The 22,670-nt window shown below is 47.3% G+C and overlaps 1 protein-coding gene across 1 annotated transcript in view; it reads left to right on the top strand.

Moving 5' to 3' along the window:
- The window catches only part of Abcc4 (ATP binding cassette subfamily C member 4 (PEL blood group)), a 212,873-nt gene that overhangs the window by 40,174 nt on the left and 150,029 nt on the right, over window positions 1–22,670 (top strand). The window contains exons 2-4 of the mRNA XM_085698192.2: window positions 1,453–1,563; window positions 2,109–2,229; window positions 11,914–12,138. Of these exons, the coding sequence (XP_085554318.2) occupies window positions 1,453–1,563; window positions 2,109–2,229; window positions 11,914–12,138 (457 nt within the window). The remainder of the gene's footprint in view (window positions 1–1,452; window positions 1,564–2,108; window positions 2,230–11,913; window positions 12,139–22,670) is intronic.

The raw sequence follows: 22,670 nt of genomic DNA, 5'->3' as shown, positions 1-22,670 counted from the left end.
TGTCTGTGACTGCATCCCTTTCTTGGAGGTCCCCTCCCCGCCACACTTTGCCCATACCATTCAATCAGTAAGAGGAACGTGGTTTCGTCTTCAGGAGGTTGTCATGGTCTGGCCTTGGAATTGCCTTTATTCTGCAACGCCAATAAAATCATGTGTACCTTTTGAGTTATTTCTGCCTGTTATAATTCAAATGATTCTTACTAGGTGATTACTACTTTGATTTTATTAGTGAAATGTGAATAAAGATATTTATGAGGTCTTTATTTTGAGGGGGGTCCTGCTAAGTTACTACTTTTTCTTTGAAAGATTAATTTGTAGAAAGAGAATTAGTAGTTATCTTAATACCCCATGTTCTGCCTTTTTTGTTGTTGTTGCCGTGATAGAATACTCTGGGGGAAGCAGGAAAAGACAGCTTAGAGGAGGAAAGGGCTTGTTTGGTTTACGCTTCCAGGCCACCACAGCCTGTCACTGAGGGAGGCCGGGGCAGGGACTCCAGCAGGAGTGTGAGGGTGAGCCCACGGAGAAAGGCTTGATGCTTCATGCATAGGCTGACGCTTCACGTACGGGCTCATGTTAGGCATGAGCCTAATCTCTCCTGATCACTCCTTCACGGAATGGCTGGACCCTCCTACCTTCCTTATCCGTCAGGACAGTCCCCTCCCAGACATGCCCACGGTCCAGTCTGATCTGGGCCATCAACTGAGGCTCCCTTCTCACGTCACTGTAGGGTGACTTGAGCTGGCAGTTAAAGCTAACTAGGACTCCCCATGTCCCATCATGTTCTCATGCCTTAGTTCTTAGCATCTCTTGGCAATTTTCTTTTCCTTTGCAGGGAAGAGGGTGTACTGAGGATTGATTTAAGGGACCAGTGCACTCTACTACTGGACGACACCCCCAGTCTCTACTGGTGTTTCCTCACTGTATTGTGTGGTCTGTGTAGGAACTTTCCTCTTCTGTCTCGGTGAGGACTCTGGATTCTTGTTCAGTGGTTACAGTACTTCCTGATTTGGATTCCCAGGCCCTTCCAGATTTGTCCAGTGGGACCCCTCTGCCTAGCTTTTCTGTTCTTGGCCCTATCTTCATGGTTCCTTGAGTGTCTCCCTATTTTGCAGTACAAGAAGATGCGGTCCACCCAGCACCTTTTCTGCCCTGGTAATCAGCCGTTTATTAAGGTGCCATTGTCTCTATAAGGGAGATGTTATTAAGCAAAGCTCTGGCTATCCGGGTGTCAGAGTGCTCTCATTGATTAGGGCATCACCGCCTCCGGGGTGTCCCAGTGTGTAAGCATGCATGTGTGCACACACGTGTGTACGGTGTGAATTAGTACAGATTTGACTTCTCTCTGCCTTCATATACTTAAAATTTGGAGGCCGACAGATTGCTCAGAGGTGGGCGACTTCTGAAACACAAAGGTGTAGTTCTGAGGATGTCATCCTTCTAACTCTTTAACAGGTGGCTCAACCCCTTGTTTAAAACTGGTCACTCGCGGAGGCTGGAGGAAGATGACATGTTCTCAGTGCTTCCAGAAGATCGCTCCAAGCACCTCGGAGAGGAACTGCAAGGGTAAGGGGCGTGAAGCAGTGAGAGAAGGGGAGGGAAGGAGAGCCCGGCCTGTGCGGCTTGCTGCTTGCAGTAGGCTTGGCCTTCTCGGGTCTCTTGCTTTTTGCCGCAGGCCTTGCTGTGACTTCGTTCTCCCAACATGGTCCACTTCCTCTCAGGCTGTCCTGACTTAGTGACCTGGGAATGAAACCCGTGTTGGTAGGCGTGAGGGGAGCATGCTCCACAGGCTGTCCGTGCCTGAGATCTGTCCGTGGGTGAGGTTTACACCAGAGTGAGTGCCTGCCTTCTCTGGCTACCAAGGTTGCTGTCGTCCAGCAAAGCTCAGCAGTAATTTGTTCCCTGAGATATTCCCCCTTGAGACCCATTTTTCTGGTGCAGCAAAGCCTGCCTCACACATCTCTCTGGGTCCCTCGGGACAATTAGCTAGTGTTTGTGCCTCATCCTCAGAATAACCCATGTCATAAACACTTCTCTGTCCTCTTACCACCTCCCTGTTTTGCACAGTGACCGTGCATACCGTTCTTGACTCGGCTTCTGTCTTTTCGTAGGTACTGGGATAAAGAAGTCCTGAGAGCCAAGAAGGACGCACGGAAGCCTTCCTTAACCAAGGCGATCATAAAATGTTACTGGAAGTCTTACCTGGTTTTGGGAATTTTTACGTTAATTGAGGTAAATGTTTGCTCTAACCTGGCCACTGTTTCTGAGTGGGTGGCCCAGGAGGAGACCCCCTCACTGTTGATCTCAGTGGATGGCAGTGGGAACCAGCAGGGAGGAGAGGCCGGATGAGCTTTGAAGTGTGTTGTGCTCAGGGAAGAAGAGTGATGAATTTTGTTAGTCGTGTGTCTTTGGAGTGGGTGATGATGCTTAAGTGGCTGAAGCTGAAGGATGTTACTGTTTCTTCTGAGTAATTGCAGCCAAGTGTTACCGCTCAGCAGTTAAGAGCGCTTACAGCTCTTGCAGAGGTCTGGGGTTCATTCCTATACCATCTTCTCACTTCCCTGGGCTCTAGCCTGCGCTCAGTGCATATACACTGCACTTAGGGACACACACATCCACACAAAATAAATTACATTTTCAGAAGGTCCCAGTGTCACAGGAAGCCGCAGTGTCCTGTGGCGCACAGCGCATGCCGGTGTTCTGTCAGTGTGGGAGATTCAGAGACATCTTTGATTGTGCTTGAGGAGACATGTCCTGTGGTTTGGAGGAGCCCAGAATAACCCGTGCCCGACAAGTCATTGTTAACCTCCCTGTGCCAAATCCGATAAATGCTTCCCTAAGAAGGGTACTGTCAACTTTCCCCTCCCAGGTAAATAAGACTTGGTGCCATGTGTCCGGGCACCTCGAGCTGTACCCGCTCTGGGCCATGGTCCAGTTTGAACTGTAGTGGCTTTCTGTGCCATTCACTCTAGTTGGCTGGTCTTGCCTCGGAAGAGAGTGCTGGTCTAAATCTGAGTTTTGGTGCCTGGCATACAGAGTGGATACCAGTGGTCGTGTGCGCTGATGAGCCGAAGGTGGAAAGCCGAGAGACACTCTTCACGGTGGTCCAATAAGACAGTCTTCTGCTGGGGGGCAGTGCCTGTGCTGCTCAGTGGCTTGCTGGAGGGGGATCCTGAAAATGTGGCTGTGTGGCTTGTTCCTTTGTGTTTTTACTTATGTATATGTGTTTACGCCACATGTCTTGGGATGTCTGACGAAGCCAGAAGAGGTCTGACCCCTTAGAGCTAGAGGTTCAAGGCCGTTGTGAGCCTCCGCCTCCTGACCCGAGTGTTGGCAGTTCAGTAATAAAAAAAGATTCTTAAAAACATGCTGACACCAGGAACCGTGTATGAATCCTTTATCCATGATGTTAATTTTATTCCTTTTAGGACTTTGGTGAGGTGGGAGGTATTCTTATTATCAACAACTCCTCGAGTGCTGAGTTCTCAGTATCCTGTACCCGGGGCCACCCTAACACATAAGTGACAGAGCTAGCTGAGTGTCTGTTTCAGGCACTCTGAGACGAGCCCAAACCTTCTAGACTAGGGCTGGTCTAAGGTCATGAACTTTGCCCCTAACTCCTCAAGTCGTTGTTGCTTGACCTTAGCCTAGGGAGGATGGTGCCAGGATTACCTTGGAGCTATGGCGGCACTTGTGTTTGTCAACTAGGACACATTCCAAGTTACAGTGTCTCCTGGGGCTGGAAAGTCCCATGCAGTACTGGACAGGGGCTGTCACTGGCAGGTCTGTGTGTCCCAGTGTGTCCAGAGGGACCTGAAGTCTTGCAGCAGATGTTGCACTGCCTCACTCATTCACGCTTTGCAGCCTCTGGGTGGCACCACTTTCCCTGGTGTGACCCCTGCTGTGATAACTAAGCAGCCCTTCCAATGCAGTGACCTCTGGGGAGCTATGAGTCATTTGTGTTCATCTGGGAAAACCTTTGGGATTGCTTCCTCTTCCTCCTTTTCCTCCTCCTCCTCCTCCTCTTCTTCCTCCTCTTCTTCCTTTCTCTCCTCCTCCTCTCCCTTCTTTTCAGAAAGAAGCATGTATTCTAACACAAATACTTTTGTTTTTCACGGACTGGCCCATTGATGCTGATGATCTGAAGAAGTCAGAAATGATCTCTTCTCTTCTCTTCTCTTCTCTTCTCTTCTCTTCTCTTCTCTTCTCTTCTCTTCTCTCTCTCTCTCTCTCTCTTTCTTTTTGAGACAGTTTTTTTTTTTTACTCTTTGTATCAGTTCTGACTAGCTCTTGTAGACCAGGCTGGCTTTGAACTCACAGAGATTCTCCTGCCTCTGCCTCCCGAGTGCTGGGATTAAAGGCGTGCGCCAGCACCGTCCGGCTCAGAAATAATTTCTTATGGGGAAGCTAATAAGGATCCAGCTACATTTCAAAGTTCACGGCCCGATGGGTGTGGCGGCACCTGCCTGTTACCCAAATAGGTGAGAGTTGGAGCAAGAGGAGGAGAGTTCAGGTCAGCCGGGCTAGTGAAACCTTTCTCAAAAAAGCAAGAAGAAATCGCCTTCAGGTGATGCTTATGATTTTATATGTGTTCCTTTACTCATGGCTGTGATCGAATACTTGACAAAGTCTAAGGAAGAAAGTGTTCGCTGCGGCTGGCAGTCTGAGGGAGCCCATTTGATCCCATCACAATGGGAGGGCATGTTGGCTGGCCCAGGAGGCAGTGGTCACATGGCGCCTGCAGTCAGGAAGGAACATGATGAACGCCGGTGCTCTCTCTGCCCTCTCCTTACTCATCCCAGGCCCCCAGTCCACCGGATGTTGTCACCCACATTCAGGGTGGGTCTTCCCACCTCAGTGGACCACGTCCAGAAGTCCCTCACAGGCATGCCCGGAAGTTCATCTCCCCGGTAATTCTGTAAGCAGTAGGGTTGACAGTCACTCTCAACTATCACAGGTTTCCATCCTCGCGGCTCTCTCCTGAGCCAGATGGAATGAGCATTAGTTTTGTAGTTGATTTTTTTTATGGATTGGTTTCTCATTTTTGGGATCTCGTCTCCGTGGTTTTCATTGGTCTTTGAGTTTTTATGTCGAAGGATGAACTCAGTGAGGCATTTTGTACAAAACAGATATATTTCTTTAGTGTCTCAAAAGCACATGGTACTCCTTTGGGAACACAACACCCGTGTTGATCCCTAATCTGTGTGTCTCACCCACACCAGAAAGACCTTCCCCGGGTGGAGAGGCAGCAAGATGCTAGTCGCAGAAGTCTTGCTTGTGATTGTCTTGTGCAAACTGAGGATTGATGGTGACGTTTGAGAAACAAGTAAGACAGGGGACTGTGCAGACACACCCCTGCAGACCGATGAAAGCCAGCTCAGAGCAGACAGCGAGTTCCCAGCACATCTGTCCCCTGGGTGCACCTCCAGGGAAATGCCATGGGGACAGAAATGCATTTCCACCATCTGGAGCCTTCACAGACAAGAGCATTGTGGGGAGAGTCTGCACAGGCCTCCCCCACACGTCATTCCAGGTCTGAGTTTTGAGGTGTGAGGTTTCTTGTCTGTGGAAGAGTGAAGCTGGTGACATCAAGGGAGCCTCCCTGGACTCTCCTGCTAGTACCTGTCATAGGCAAGGCATGGTAGGGGTTGGCTAAGTCTTGTTCCCTTGACCTTTGACAAGAAAGGCAATGATAGACTGCCAGCTTCATCTGCCGACTTTTTAAAGTTTACTTTTAAAGTTGACTTTTTAAAGTTTACTTTTATTTGTGTGAATGTTTTGCCTGTGTGCATGCGTGTGTGTGTGTGTGTGTGTGTGTGTGTGTGTGTGTGTGTGTATCCGTTTATGTGCACCACCTAGTAGTACCCACAGAGGCCAGAAGAAGGCGTTGGATCCTCTGGAGATGGTGTTGGGGACTGTTGTAAATGTGGGCAAGCCTTTTACTTGACTGTCTGTGCTACAGGTCGAGGCTGTAGGGGCTCATGGAGGCTGCTGTCTGAGGTAACCCCAGGTCAGAAGTCAACAGTCAATTCTGTGGTGATGTCTTCTATGCATTTACTCAGGGATGATCCCCAGGAAGTGCCCTGGCCCTTGCTCTCCCCAGTTCTTTCTTCTGAGTGCCCCTCACTGTCAGCTCATCTGAGGAGGCCGAGGAGTGGGTACCAAGGGAAAGATGGTGCAGGCCGGGACAGGTGGAGCAAGCCTAGAATGAAGCCAGTGTGGTTGGTCGTGTTTGCACTGTGGGCTCTTGTGCAGTCTGCATTAGCTTACTAACGTTGATGGTGATGACCCGAGTGAGACACAAGGGGGTGCTTATAAATGTTTCCATTAAAAAGTCAGAGGATCATTTGCTTCCCTGGGAGAAGACCGTATTTGTGATGGTTGGGAACAAATACCAACAGCTAAAGCACTGTCCTCAAGTGGGGCTGTTCATGCAGCTTCCAGGGAAACTCAACTTTCCTAAACAACTCCGGTCGAGTCACTTACTCTGCCTGGCTGTCTGTAAGCCGCGGGGTTCCGGAAGCCATCTGTGCACGCTGATGTCATAGCCACCAGTCATTGCGCTTGTTCATGCCTTTTGATGTAACTTAGTTGTTTTAACATTTCATGCAGAGGACTGAACCCCAGAGCTCCAAGCCTGCCAGGCTCTTCCCGTGACCTAAAGAAAGCACTCAGAGCTCACACCCACTGTGGGATCATCTGGGCATCTCCAGGATGCTTCTGAGGGAGATAGGGCAGATTTCCTCAGTTATAGGTGGAGGCTCAGAAGAGGTTATAATACACGGCACATATGGGGCTCGCGAGTGACAGATGTGGCTTTTAAAGCAAAATGTGTGATTTTTAGATGTTCTGCGCCCTCCCCCCGCCCCCGTACTCCCCTGTGTGGACTCCTTGGTGGGGGCCAATAGGAGGAGGAAAATTTGTAAGTCCCCACTCTGTGGTAATTCTTGCTCAGCTGCTTGCCATCTAGGGCCAAGTTTGGAAGGACATTTTCTTTCCTAGAATCTTAAGAACATTCTAGAACCACCAAACTCGACCAGAATCAGAAGCCCCTGTTTGCCTGTAAGCCACACTTGAGTAATCTGCCAACTCATGTTGAGACGCGAGTCACCCAGAGCCTGGCTTTCTCCACTTTGAAGCTGTCCCCGCGTATCACACCATTTATCTAGGGAATGTTCCGTCTGTACCTTTGACAGTGGGGCTTTCGGCTGCAGGAGTATCATGCAGTTGTTCACAGACACATTAACTACAGCTTTAATATCATCAGCGTGCCTTGCCAGGGCTCATTTCCCTCTCTTGTTTTTTTTTTTTTTTGCCTACGTTTTATCAATTAATTTGATTACTGTGTGGGTAACTAGGGCTTTTGGTCTCAATTGTTCTTCCAGCCTCACCATCTTGAATAGTTGAGATTATCAGTAGTGTAAGCACCAATGTATCTGGCATTCATTCATTCATTCATTCATTCATCCATCCGTCCACTCTTTCAACCTATTGTTTCTTGTAATTACGTGTAATGCACATATCTGAATGTGGGTTTGTGCACATGAGTACAGGGCCAGCAGACATCAGGAGAGGGCATAGGAGTTACAGATGACTGTGAACCTCCCGGTTTGGGTGTTGGACTTGAAGGCAGGCCTTCTGCAAGTGCAGTATGTGCTTTTAACTGGCAGTTCTGCCGCACCGTTCCCCTATGCTTTGGACTTTGGTCCAGTGAGATGCATCTCGTTGACTTAGATGGCTTTGGGTTTTTCCTGTCTGCCCATCTGTCCTTCCCTCTACGGTTACCTTCGCTGTCAGTATTTTTGTAATTGAAGACACCACACTGCTTGTTGAGCAGAGGTTTCCACAGTCTGGGTTGGCGCGATGGCGTTCCGCTCCTGAGTCACTGAACGTGTTCTCCTGGCAGCAGGAGTTGTTATAGATAAGATGCATCCCTGGCTCCCCCCCTCCCCACCCACTTATCCGCAGTACCCTCTGCCGTCACTCTGGGGAGCCTAACATGTGCTTGCTGTTTTCCCCCGTGTGATGTCTGGGGATGCTCGTGGTTTAAGGGGAGATGACTGTAACATGGTGACATGACCATTAATTTCCCGCTTTGTTTGTTAGCTGTGATCTCCCCACAATGGCTAGGTCAGCTCTGCTGCTTAGTCTTTTGGTTACCCTGAGGTGTAGTATGTGTAGAAAACTCTAGAACTCTAGAGAATGTCTTACTTCTTTTCTTCTGAAATTAGTTTTCAAACTGTGAGTGGTCCTTTGACCTTCCCTGCTGGGGCCAAGGAGCTTTTTGTTGGCCCAAAAAAGAGATAATCTTCAAAGAAGGCTGCTCTTGTCTTCTCTGCTGTGTTCCCACTCTCCTTTAAGAGGTGACTGTATTTTAGTTAAGCCCTTTTAAATATTTGTGTTGTGAGTGTGTGTGTGTGCACTCACGTGTGAGTGTGTGTGTGTGTTGTGTGTGTGTGTATGAGTGTGTGTGTAGGTCAAAGAACAACTGAGTCACTTCTCTTTTTCCACTGTGGGTTCCAGGGATCAAACTCAGGTCACCATGCTTGCGTGGCAAGCGCTGTTACCCAATGAGCCGTCTCGATGGCTGGAAGTCACTTTAAAAGCCAGTTATGAATCATCTTTCCCTTTGAACACAGCGTTTCCCGAGCTGACTTTCCCCTGCTGTGTTGAGCTGGAGTGCTTTTGTTTAGTGGTTTGAAACGTACGTCTAGGTTCTGGGTTCTTGCATACTGTTCCATACAACTCTTGCCATATAGAAGCATTCTGGACTGAAACCAAAGAAGGACCTGCAATTTCCATACCCCAACTCTACCATGCGCTAAGACTAGACACTGGGATGGGGCAGGGCTAACGGTAGTGATGTTCCCCTGGGACCCTTCAGAGTCCTCCTTTGGTAGGGGAGCTCAGGCCCCACACACTTTGTGGAGTCCGAATCTGGGCATCAGTGGATTATGCCCACCACAAATGCTTGCCCCTCCTCTGTGGTCTCACGGTGCAGTTCAGGGTGGAAGATACCAATTCCTGCATCTCTGAGATGTTGGGAGTGATGCGTCCCTCACCGTCTCTGGTCTCTCTCCACTAACCCTTGTCTCCTGTCTGCCCATTTTGCAGTCCATTGCCTGCTGCTCCTCCCACAACTCATTGCTGCTTGTGGGTTTTTCTCCACCATCATTTTCTCTCACAGTTTTTTAGCTTCCTCTGCTTTGTTTCCATCACACAGATCAGGGACTGTGAAGCCAGACAGAAAGAGTCTCGGGTCCTCAGGGAGTGTGAAAGAGCCCCAGGCCCATTGGGGACAATGCCCCCTCAAACTCTGTTGTAAGTTACTCTGCAAAGTACAGTGGTGGAGACCGAGTTCCAAATCTCCACTGGGAGGCAGCTGCCTTCAGGGGCTCAGAGGCTCAGGCACTGGAGTGTGCAGCCGCAGGCCTGGTGCCATTGTGTCTCGTAGCTGTGCCTAAGTCTCAACACAAAAATGTAAACTTACCTAAAACGTTCAATTTTTTAGGTGTGATTTTATCTTCTTCTGTTTCAGTGGGGGTGGGAGGACTGGGAAGCACCAGTGTGGTTCTAACTGAACTTTGTAAATGGCATTGTGGCCCAGAGTCAGAAGGTTGGCCGCTGTCTGGCAGAACTTTGGCTGTTGGGGCCTTGAGGGATCTTCTTGCCCTCCAGTAGTACCATGAGATCTCAGTTGGCCATTTCAGGGGGAACAAAGGGCAGGGAACTTCTTTGGTAGGGCACAGAATGGATCTAAGATGAAGGTAGGACTTCTTTTTTAGATAGACCAGCTGCAAACTGTTTGTTTTCTTGCCTCCACCTCTGAATTCTGGGATTATAGGCATGTTATCAATACATACCCGGCTACATTTTCACCTTCCCTTCTAGGTTCCCAGAAAGCTTAATTCAGTTCAGTTAAAAGTTTGAGAATAGGTATTTTTGTAGTTGTTTCATTGTTCCTTCCTAGGTGAGGGCTGGGGATAAGGAAGGATAGGTCCATGGGAGGAGGGTAAGTATTAACCGCAAGCTTTGTTACTCATTAAGAGGCCGTATACTTAAAAGAATTATTAGCTGTCAGGTCTCGTTGGAACACTCAGTTCGGCCATGGAGACCTGCCTTTCCTTCGTTACATCTTTTATTGTATTTGCCAAGTCTTCCGTGAGCTCGCTCTCTGTCAGGAGAGTTGTGAGGAGGTGACAGTGACTTCATGACTTCATTTAGAGTATCAGGCAAATTGGGGTGGTGTGAGCTGTCCCTAGGTCCTGCGTGGAGGGCCCAGGTTAGTGTGCTGCTGACCCAGCTGTCCTGGCTTGTCCCCATATGAACAACATGGCGCCCTCGATTCCCAGGGCAAACCCTGGGGTTTCGTCTTAGGAAATGTTGTGCAACCATTGTGATCATGGGGTCAGGTGCTCTTGAACTAATTCTCTGTCCTTCTCGAAAGATGTCACTGGGGACCGAAGTGACAAGGAGCCTCGGAGTCCGGTGGAGTCTGATGGCCTTGATGGTAGGCTTTTGTTGAGCAGCATGTCCCTCTGCATAATACTCAGAACTTCCATGACCTCGTGGAAGGCAATGTGGTTGTGTATGTGCATGTGTGTGCGCGTGTGTATGCGTGTGTATGCGTGTGCATGCGTACAGAGTGTGAGGTCAGATGGTGTCACAGCTCGTTTGAGAGACCGAGGCACCTCCTGTAAATGTCCTGACTGGGGATCAGTGGTCGGGAAGATGTTTTGTTTCTGTGATTCTCCTTCTCGTTCCCTGACCCTTCACACGGGCAGAAAATAGTCATGCGAAGCAAACTCGTCAGCTGTTTGCATGTCTGTGTTATCTGAAAGGAAAAGCTGTCCAGAGTCAAGTGTTTGAAAGATTTCCAAGCCTGCCCTTTTGTCCTCGAGGAGGAAGTGGTGTGGGCCTCGTGTTTACTTTTGGTGACTTTGATTTGCAGGGAGTGTTTGGTTTTCTCTCACTGGGGAGGGGTCCTTGAGGATTGGCAGGGGGATGTAGGCTAAGGGGTGTGAGCGGCCTATGAGTCAGGGGACTGTTGTGTGATGAGGGCTCCAGTGCTTCCTTGCTGGTCAGCAGATGGCTTTCCCCAGAGCCTCTCACATCATTGGTAGAGGCTTTTGGTTTCTGTCTCCGAGAATAGATGCTTACTCATCTTGATTTATAATCAGTGCCCAGTGCTGTAAGGCTGGTAGAAAACCACGGTTTGTGCCATGGTTAGTTTTCAATCCCAGACTGCCTCAGCAAAGGTGGCAGTAACCCTGGGCACACACCAGGGATAGAGACATACTACACAGTCTCCTTGGGGACTGTGCAGACTGCGGCTTTTCCACGTGCCCAGCAGAAGGTCTGGGGTGCACTGACTTGCAGACCTGAGGAAGACTGAAACATTCTCTTTTTTTGTCCTGTGTTTTCACAAATGTCCTCGCTGAGAAGGCTGGAACAGAAGGAGGTAGCAGGCCTATGCCTTTTATGAATGGACCATATTTCCACTTCCTGTTAGGCTGGGTGGGGCATTGAGAGGCTGTAGGAAGCAAGGCGAACCAAGAGCTGGCATGTCCGTATTTAATCAAATTACTAGCGCTTTTCCTTCTCTGCCATCCATTTTCAGCCAGGATTTATTTGGCAGCCTGCCAGGTGTTTTTTTAAAGTTGATTCTAGCATGTATTGATCATCCGCCTGGACCAGTTCCAGTGTACTAACATGTTTCTGTCTTTGAGCCTGTGGCTCTGAGTTCAGGTTAGAATACCGGTTTACTGTGGCAATGATGGCAACAGTTTTCTCTGCCTTAGGTCGGGGGCGAGGGGCGTATGGAAGTAAAGCCCTGTTGAGAAAAATTGGTGGTTTATATTTCTAATGAATGCCTTTTTTTCCTTTTTCCTTTTTTTTTTTTTTTTTTTTTTTTAGGAGACCACCAGAGTAATCCAGCCTGTACTTTTAGGGAAACTCATTGAGTATTTTGAGATGTATGATTCCAGCGACTCCGTGGCTCTGCATACAGCTTACGGCTACGCCGCGATCCTGTCGGCGTGCACGCTCTTCCTGGCCGTGTTACACCACCTGTACTTTTACCACGTGCAGTGCGCCGGGATGAAGCTGAGAGTTGCCATGTGCCACATGATTTACCAGAAGGTAAGTGACAGTGGCTTCGCAAAAAATGGACTTCGCCTGAAGCTTCAGGAAGAATTTCGGGGGAGTCCCCTGTAAATTAGATTTCTGTAAATAAGTTGGGTGTTGAGGCATGTGTGTATATTCCCAGTGCCACAGAAGCTGAAGCAGGAAGGTCACAAGTTCAAGGCCCTCTCAGACTATCTGACTAGACCCAGTCATAAAACAGACAGTTTAAACAACACTAGAGAAGCTTGCTGTTTGGATTGGGCTATAAAAATTATTGTTATCATCATCAGCATTATTATCATCATTTTTTTTTTTTTAATTCTGCAAACTTTCCCAAAAGACCATGGAAGCTTTTTCTTGCTATCAGGTGGTGGCTACTTATAATACCAGGCAAGATATTGGACTTAATGATGAATCTAGGTAAAAGATAAATGCAGAATTGAGTTTCAGTGTTTTCATAGATAAATCTCATAACTGTATTTATGAAAAGTTTTTTGTGGTGTTGTCTACTAAATTCTTCACTGACATCAAAATTGTCAGGGAAACGGGGTTTTCAGTATTAAACCTAGGAGAGAAGAGTCTCCGAGAAAGGAAGATTTGTTTTTACACCAATTGTTTAATTATGTTTGATCTAATTTTGTCAAGGTAAATTAAACCCATATTAAATACAGGGCATATTATGGTTGCGTGTCTTGGTATAACGTGTTTATTTTAAACTTAAGAAAAAATACTTTAGTTTCCATGTTGCTTGTTGTTCTGATTTTTAAATGTGTTTTATCTTCTGCTGAAGTTTAATGGTGGGACCTGGTATGATGTGCTTAGTGCTTTGTATTGGGGAATGCCACATTATTCCTGATTTACCCTGGCTAACAGTTAGGAAGCAGCAGCAGCCCGAAGGGCGGGTGTCAGGGTCTGGAGAACCCTCTCAGCACCACGTGCCAATCTACCATGCTCCTGCTTTCCTGTTTTACATTAAACAAAGACATTTTTATATTATGTATTTTCCCTGCATGTATATATACACACACACAGACAGACACAGATACACATACAGATATGCAAACAGACACATACACACATACAGATACACACATAAGAGACACACAGACAGACACATACAGACACACAGACACTCACAGAGACACATACACAGATAAACACACACACATATACACAGACAGACACACACACATGCATATATACAGACACACAGACAGACACACAGACGGACACACAGACAGACAGACCACACACACACACACACACACACACGCACGCACGCACGCACGCACGCACGCATGCACGCACACACGCACGCACGCGCACCATGTGCGTAGTACCTGATACCTGAAGACCCAGACACTCTGTAGGAACAGTGAGTGTTCTCAATTGCTGAGACATTTCTCCAACTGCTTACCTCTTTTTTCGGGGAGGGGAAGGGGTTGAGTTGCCATTTGGAGATGACATCAAGTGATGGAAATTGCCCCATTGTTTACCCTTTTTATGGTCGATCTGGAACTTCCATGGATTCTCTTCAGCAAATACAAAGTACCTCCACGTGTCTTCCTTTGAGCAGTTTTATTAATCTTGGGATTATGTGGCTTGTGGCGGCCTGGCATCTTAGGATCTATTTTAGACTCTTGCAAATACAGTGTTTTCTTTGTCTGTGACGTGGAAATGGTAGTCATGTCTGTGGGGTCCAGTCAAGGGGTCTTCGTCTTCACCATTGTCACTGTCATCACGTCTGTGGCATCCTTGTCTAGCATGCAGGAGAATATGGAAATTCCCCTTCAGACTGTCTAGGTTTTAATCTTCCTAGCTGCCGCTCAGTTCTTTCAGTACCTGGGAATTCTCGTTACCACTGTGCTGTGGACACCACAGTCACAAGGGTCAGGTGTGAGGTGCCTGCTCAGGTAATCAGAGCTGTTGCGCGGGTGACTCCACCTGTCTTTCCTCCGATTTCCTCTGCTAACACTTTGGAACTGACCTGCGGGAAATCTGATCCAGCTTGGTAGATTGGCTTACCTGACCGTAAGCAAACGACTCCCGAAGGTATTAATTTGTTGGTATGGTTATCCCGGAAGTATCTCTATAAAGTCCAGAGATTTAGCCTGAAACTCTAGGAACGTGGGAAAGATGAATTTCCTCTTGCTTGTCTTGTGCTGGAGGCTTGCCTGAGGTGAAGTCATAGGATGCTTCACGCACGGGCCTGCTCTGTGGGGCTGAAGCTGTCTGCGGTGAGCATCTGGAAGACCCTTCTGCAGATGTTTGCAGCTCATGCCCAGGCCCCATTATCGATTCCTAGTCCCAGGAGAAATCAGTTTGGGCGGTAATAATGGAGCGACCATCAAACTCATTGCTGTAGTTTGGTACTGAATGACCTTGTGGGATGGATCTTCTATAAAAATGGCTTGTTGGTCTGGAGAGATGGCTTGGTGGATGAAGTGTTTGATATGCAAGCAAGAGGACCAAAATTTAGATCCCCAGTCCCCATATGAAGGCCAGGTATTCGGAAGCCTGGCCTGTCTGTAATCTTAGCACTTAGGAGCCAGGAAACTTCTGGACAAGTTTCCTAGTTAGACCTGTCAGATTGGTAGCTTTTGGGTTCACCAAGAGACCATGACTTAGCAAATAAAGCGGAGAACAATTCATGAGGAGCCTGGGGTCACCCTCGCTGGTCTCACGCGCGCGCGCACACACGCACACACACACACATGCTGAGATGACTTGTCACTTATTGACGGTCACAGCTTTAATAAAGTTGTACTAGCTTTGGAACACTGCACTTGCTCACTTGGGCAGTGAGTCGCTGCCACCTCCCTCCAGAGACCAGTGTCCTTTCTTTACTAGTTGGCAGGGATGCAGAAGAAGGTGACCTGTCCAGCTTCAGGGCTCCTGGGGTTTGTTCTTTGGCTTCAGTGTGAGAGAGGGCCGTGTTGAATGAAGATGCTAATCAAGGTGTGAATGAGCAGAAGGCAGCTGGGGCCCTCCATCCCTAGAGCCTTGTGGGCATGGATCTCTCTCTCTCTGTCTCTCTGTCTCTCTCTCTCTCTCTCTCTCTCTCTCTCTCTCTCTCTCTCTCTCTCTCGGCTCAGGGTCTTTGTAGGATTTAACTTAGCAAAGGGCTGAAAGTCCGCACTATGGACATCCAGGATGATGGTCTCGACACTGATGTTCTGCTTTTTCATTGTAAAATACACAGCACAGGAAGTTTCTCCCCTCAGATCTCTGGTCCAGTCTGCGGGTGGGTTTCCTGACTTTGTGGCCAGTTTGCAGAACCAGGGCCAGTTCCCTGCTGGGACTGCCTTCTGAGGAACTGGCTTTGAGATGGCGGATTTGCTCCAAATACCAAGCCAAGCTAAGGCTGCAAGAGTTTGTTGCTCCCAGGAGCAGACTTTCTCACAGCAGGATCTCCTACCTACCTAACCTTATCCTGTTCAGGTTTTGGTCAGTCAGCGTCTTCATTAAACCAGTCACAGCAACGTAGACCCACACAGTGTAAAGGAATATTCCACAAGGACGTGCCTCCTCTTTTGAGGTATAGACACCAAAACTTACCTTCAGATGGATTTGGGGCTTATCGTTTGATATGTCGACAATCAATGATATGCTGACAGTTGACTCTAGCAGTGCACAGTACCACTGCTTGGGTGCCGATCTCACAGTGACAATGGGTTGTGGCACTCCTGAAGGTAGACAGTATTGAGATTTTACAAGTTGATATCTTCAAAGGAAATGCTAATGATTTTTTTTGCCAAAAAATTTCTTAAAAATTATTGTACATTTTCACCAAAATTTAGCATATCTCCCAAAAAGTTCCTAAGTTTTAGAACTATGAAATACCACTTAGTAATGAGAGTCTTCTGTTCATATGAATGGAGTTCTTTTCACTTGGTTACTTCGAGTCAACTCTGAAGACTGCCCTGTGTATCTCAGGTGTCTGAGTTTTGACAGACATAATGGTACTTCCTGTCATCGAGGAATGTTCCTTCCTGTCTCTTTGCTGCCAGCCTTGCTCTCTCATCCCAGCTCCAGATCACTGTTAATCAAACTGTGGTCCTCTCTAAAGATTCATTGGCTCTGCGGCGGTTGAGTAGATAGAGTCATGCTGTGGACCTTTGCGCCCTCTCCGCTTTGCAGAATGCTTTTGAGATTTTTTTCAAGCGTTCATATATGTTGATTGTTATTGATTTACTGATTTATTTGTGAGAAAAGATCTCATTTTGTAGCCCATGCTAGCTTCCAACCCAAGGTGACCCTTTTGTCTCAGACTCCCAAGGGCTAAGTGCGGGTTAAGGTTACTGGCACGAGACGCTATGCCCAGCCAGCGGCTATTTTTCCTGGTGGCTGTAGGAGCCCATCACCTGGAAACACTATTTTATCTACTCAGATGCTGCTGGGCTTCCTGCTTGCATCCAGGCTTTCGCAATTAGAAGTAAAGCTGCTGCTGGGTGGTGGTAGTGCACTGCACGCCTTTAATCCCAGCACTGGAGAGGCAGAGACAGGCAGAAGTCAAGGCTAGCCTGGTCCACAGGAGCTAGTTCCAGGACAGGCTCCAAAACTACAGACAAACCCTATAAAACAAAGCAAAACAAAATTTCTACCAAGAACACCCACTAGTTTAAAAAAAAAAACAGTTTAATATTCTTTTTGGTTCTAGAGTATTCATTGGGCTACTTCTTTTCTCTGTACTTTGTTGAAGATTTCTGCCTGTAGTTATAATTCCCTTTAACTCTTTTGAACATATTTTTCTCAATCCTTTTTTAAAATAGTATTTATAGTAGTTCCTTTAAATATCTTAAGATTCAGTGCTTGACCAACTTGGATTTGCTTAATTTGGGGATGTGGCATTGATTTTTTTCTTTAATTTTATAAAGACCACTTTCTTGCTATTAATGTTCTCTTTCTGTTTCCTGTGTGTTTGAAGTTTTGAAATCATATCATACTCTATCATGTATGTGACGTCGTGGCCCTGCATTCCTCTCCCTCCCTTCTGGAGAGCGAGGCTCCTGTACTGTACTGTACTGTACTGTGAGCACCTTTCTTGCTGTCTGAACCCTTTGCACTCAGCAGCTTCCTTCTGTGCTCCAGTGCGGCAGAGCTCTGGAAATCCTACCGTGATCCTTCCCCGCAGGTAACTTGACAGGACTCAGATTTCCAATCCTATGTCCTTGAGGGTCTTGATAGACTTGACTTCTGTTCTTTTTTTTTTTTCTGGGACAAGGTTAATTTGTTTTAGGGAGAGTTCCTTTACCTCAGCACTGTCTGCACGAGCGTTGCCGTTGTTGGGATGGATGCCCAGGAACAGGTTAGAGCAGGGGCCATTTATTTTGGCTTACGAGTTTCCGAGGTTTGGTCCACAGCCCCCGCCTCTGTTGGGCATCTGCTGTGAACGCTGCAGTGGTGGAGTTGTGTGTGGGAGCAGAGCTGTGCACTGAGTGATAGGAGGGAAGGAGGTCGGGGTCAAGACTCTCCCTTCATTGCCTCTCCTTGAGCTAGGCTATATCTGTAGTGTGCAGAACCTCCAAAAAGCGTCACTCGCTGGAGGCCTAGCACTCAACATATGAGTCTATTCATAGTTACATTCTTTGCTGAGGCGGTGCTGCCCTGTGCATTGTGGGACGCCAAATATGAGCCCTTTATCTCTGGGATCAGCGCTGCACAGTGCCTGTTTCTCTGATCTGCAAATATTGGCCTCATAACCACCCTACTTTGTTGCTGTTTATGGTGGAGCAAGAGGTGTGGCCGGTGCAGTGTGGTTTTGATAACCTGGCTGTCTGCAAGCTGGCCAGGCTGTGCGGAAGTTCTGTGTGTACAGGGTGGGGTGTGGCGGCATGACCTGTTGGGCAGAGTTCTTACCTTCTTTGAGCAGACAGAGGGCGATGCTGTGTGTTAGAAGAGAGCCCACGGGTTTCGTCTTGAGTCACATGTGTGTTTAATAAAATAGCCCCTGGGACCACCTTTGGCCTCCTATTAGTCCAAGGAAAGGTCTCATAAATCTGTATATATTAAACTTGTGTCCCAGGGAATGTTTGGGGCATGTTTTCATAGAGGATGTCAGAGAGTAGAGAGTTGAGGGTCATGCGGGGACAGATGTGGCTTCTTTGAAAGGGAAAGTACAACATGAACTCTGTATTACTTTATCTGTGTACATGCTGAAGTCACAGAATGATGTTAAAGATGTCTCGATAGTAAAATTACTTCGACTGATTTGAAATGAATTTCCATCCTTTTTTTGTTTGTTTGTTTTGTTTTGTTTTGTTTTTTTTCTCATGACAAGATTTCTTTGTGTAACAGCCCTGGCTGTCCTGGAACTCACTTTGTAGACCAGGCTGGCCTTGAACTCACAGAAATCCGCCTGCCTCTGCCTTCTAAGTGCTGGGATTAAAGACGTGTGCCACCACTGCCCAGCCTCTTTCAGTTTTTTAAGATAGATTTCTGGGTTTAGAGTTTAGAGTGGATGGTTTTTTTTTTTCCTTTGAAGTCTTCAAAGGTAATTGGTTTGTTTTCAGAATATTTAAACTAAAGAAGTTAGAAGTCATGGTATACTACATGGAACATGAAATGGATCATCCAAATGCGGTTCATGTATACCGGTTACACTCACCTTACTCTGTAGCCATCACTGCTATGGCCTCTGGAATCTGTTTCCTCTCACACAACCGAATCTATGTAGCCATTAAATACCGACTGTTATTTCCATCCCTGTCTGGTCCCTAGCAACCATTGTCCTATCATTCAATCCCTGTCTGGTCCCTAGCAACCACCATCCTATCATTCCATCCCCTCCTGGTCCCCAGCAGTCATCATCCTATCATTTCCATCCCCTCCTGGTCCCTAGCAACCACTGTCCTACCATTCCATCCCCTCATGGTCCCTAGCAACCACCATCCTATCATTCCATCCCCTCCTGGTCCCTAGCAGTCACCATCCTATCATTTCCATCCCCTCCTGGTCCCTAGCAACCACTGTCCTACCATTCCATCCCCTCCTGGTCCCTAGCAACCACCATCCTATCATTTCCATCCCTTCCTGGTCCCCAGCAGTCACCATCCTAATTTCCAGCCCTATGAAGTGGACCACTGTAAACACCTCACTGAAGTGGACTGCTGCAGTGTTCCACCTTTTACAGTTGGTCTCCTTCCCTTCAGATGATGAGGTTGAGATTGTAGTTCGAGTGAAGGAAATGACAGTGTAGCTCGGTCATCATTGTGATAACGTTGCTTTCCCTGTCTGCTTCCAGCTCTGAGAATGCATCAGCTTGGCTGTTTTTATGGCCCGTCTCCTCTGCAGTCCCTCAGGGACCTATTAGTAATGAGCAGAGTAGACTCCTTGTCTCTGTCCCCGTCTCTTGGAGGGTGCAGATGGTGGCTCGCAACTGCTCCTTGATGTGCTTCTCTTTCCAGCCAAATGAATAGGGAAATGTCGGATTTGGAAGTAGGAACTTAATAATGGCCATGTTCCCCACAGTGGGCAACCTGTGCTGGCCCCTTTTCCTCTTGCCTTGTTCTGTTTTCATGGATAAAGTTAAAAACTGATGCTTCTGAGACATTTGGTTTATAGTACAATGTACCTCCCTTAGACTACATGACCTTAAATATTTTTCCCCTCTTCATGGCAGAAGGCATGCTACATAAGGATTTAATACTCATAGGTCTCTTCAAAATTTCAAAAGTGGCGTTGGGGAAAAGGAATGAGCAAGGGACTCATTTTGCAATATTAAAACATCTGCAGTGTTATTATGGTTGGTGACCAGCTGCCTGCTCAAGGCTGATATTTCAGTCAACATACAACCTTAGGATGAAAAGTAAAACTACATTTGTGAAATGCCCTTTAAAAATTTAAATTGTATGCACGCATGTGCACACGCATACACACTCCACAATGCATGTTTGAAGGTTAAGAAAATTTTTGGGATTCTATATTCTTCTTTCACCTTTCGGTCCCAGAGATTGAACTTAGGGGGTCAGGCTTGGAATCACCCACTTTTCCCATAAGCCACCTCTCAGGTTCAGTATTTTCCTTTTAATTAATTTTCAGTAAAATTATATGCCATGGAGCATCTGGAGATGTCATATTGCTCTTCCCCCTGAATGAAGGCACATGATGAAAAAAAGAATAGCGAATAACTCCATAGTCAAAAGTGACTGTATAACTGTTGTAAAGGACTTGACTTTGGACTCACCTGTACATTTTTGCTATTAGACATGCCATTTTCAGAATATAAATTGTAAGATGTTTTTTGTAGTTTCGTATTTTAGAGACAAATGAGGAAAATATAAAAGGAGTTCGAGAAGTTTGTCTTTTTGTCCCTCCCCTGAGAGGCAGGCTACGGTTTTGGTCTCCCCGACATTATCAAGTTGGGCTTTGCACACTCAGTTTTCTACCAGCTTAGCCCCACTCCCTTGCTTCACTTCCCACCCGGAAGGGCTTCTCTTCAAACAAAGGAGTTCTGGCAGAAGGAACTATGTGAGACGTCTTTTAGTTATCTTGTGGGGAAGTGACCCTGCTTTGAGAAGACCACCGTTGACTTGCACGCTGCAGGCTTTTCTGTGGCATTATTCGTAGAGCTGCTTACGTGGTGTGGGTCTCCTAGAGCTGTAGGCTGTCAGCTCTTACCATAGCTACTGTTCTCAGTTCATAATGAAGTTTTCTACAGTGTCCGCATGTACCAAGGACCCCTGGGGACCCCCGAGGACCCCTGAGATGTGGTGTTTGCGTCTGTTGTCTTTACCAACCATCCCGTGGTTGTTGACCCTGGTTGGCCATGCTTTGACCCCAGCTACAGAAACACTAGGCCTTCCAAGGCTTTAGAGAGACCAACCTCAGCAACTCTGGATTTTGAATGAGCCTAATTTCTTTCCTGAAAGGGGGTGAGGTGAGAGCATGTGGGGGCTTCTGATGAATTTGACTATCTTGGGTTTTTGTATGTGCCTGGCTCTTAGTATGATCTCAGAACACAGATCTCAGGGTCCTCCTCAAAAGGAGATAAATGGGTTCACATGGTAGCACCATGCTTGGTACTCATGTATGCCCAGGAACAGACAGACCTGTCTAGTCAACTCTGGGCATGTCGAATAACACATGAGATATAGAAGGGGAGTGGAGGAGAAACTGTTGGTCCTCTGGGTGGATGACTGTCATACCCTTCAAGGATAGGCTTGGTAGCCCTGGACAGGTTTTCTATTTTTCTAAAAATGAACAAAATAGAGGACCCCCCCCATGCCAAGGCAGCCGGACTATCAGGTCATGGAGAGTGACAAGCTGTTGGTTGTTTGTACTTTCTCATTTCCTTGAATCAGTTTCCCTCTACAGAGTGAGAGGGACAAGGCTGACCGTGGGCAGCCACTGTGCTCATACTGGGGAGGATACTGGCTAGTTCCTGGATCCTCCCTTTGAAAAGCTGCGCGACCGTTGTTAGATGGTGCAACCATGAAGAGGTGTGACGCATTGCTCAGCATCTCTAGCCAATGATGTTGAAAGGATACAGATGGCAGTCTGCTTCAGCGAGATGAGCATGCTCGCCATAGTTCATACCCACCAGTTGCAGGAGTGCCTCACTTACCTGGAAGCCACATTTTCGGACCACCTGGGGTAGGGTCATGAACTCCAAGGTGTTTACATTGAGCTATTCCACTTTGCCTTGACCTGCTGTCTCAAAGAAATAGTAAGTAATGGGAGAATTGTGTGATGTCAGTCTATAGGGCAGCTGTCAACCTGATAACAAGGGACAAGAGAGAATCCACACACACGGGCATCAGGCACTTTGCGAGGAGCTTCACGCGGAGGGCTGTTGACACTGGGGAGAGATCTGCAGTGTGACCAGGAGCTGTTCGCACCCCTGATCCAGCAGGAGTACTAGTGCAGAGTTTTGAGGTTTCTGTTGAGGTGATGGTTGGATTGTCTGTCAGTTATGTGCCTTGTCCTGCAGCAAGTGCCTGACTAGAGCAATGTAGGAAGGGGGGTTCTCTTCAGCTCACAGAGTCCATTGTGATGGGAAGACACGTGGAGGTGCATGGAAGAGGGGTTCTCTTCAGCTCATAGTAGAGAGTCCATTGTGATGGGACATGAGGCTGATGGTCACGTACACTGGCACTCAGGGGACAGAGAGATGGGTCCCGGCTCAGTCAGTTCTCTCCTTTTTCTGCAGTCAGGACCACAGACCATGGGACAGTGCGACTCACATGGAGGGTGTCCCACATGCATTGCTCTAAAGTAGAATAGCCAGCACAGACAACAAGCTGGTTGTCTGTTTCCATAAATAACTCTGTCAGTCAAGACTCATCCTCACAGATCGCTAAGGTGAAAGCGTGTTCCTCCCTCCTGTCACGTCCATGGAAGTGAGGACGGTGAGGAGTTCCCGTCTACCTGTACTGATACATGGCGGTGTATCTTCCCGTCCCGCCCGTACTGATACATGGTGATAGTTATATGTGCATCTTCGGGTTTTATGTTTCCTATTTCCTGATGAGAATAATCCAGATAAGAAAAATAGTTGATCAAATAAATGAGAGATACCGTTTGCTTTTTAATTTTTTAAAATTTTG

Source organism: Myodes glareolus, chromosome 12 (genome assembly GCF_982192425.1).
Source record: "Myodes glareolus chromosome 12, mMyoGla1.1, whole genome shotgun sequence".
NCBI classification, from domain to species: Eukaryota; Metazoa; Chordata; class Mammalia; order Rodentia; family Cricetidae; genus Myodes; species Myodes glareolus.
This window is presented reverse-complemented; position numbering and strand designations above follow the sequence as displayed.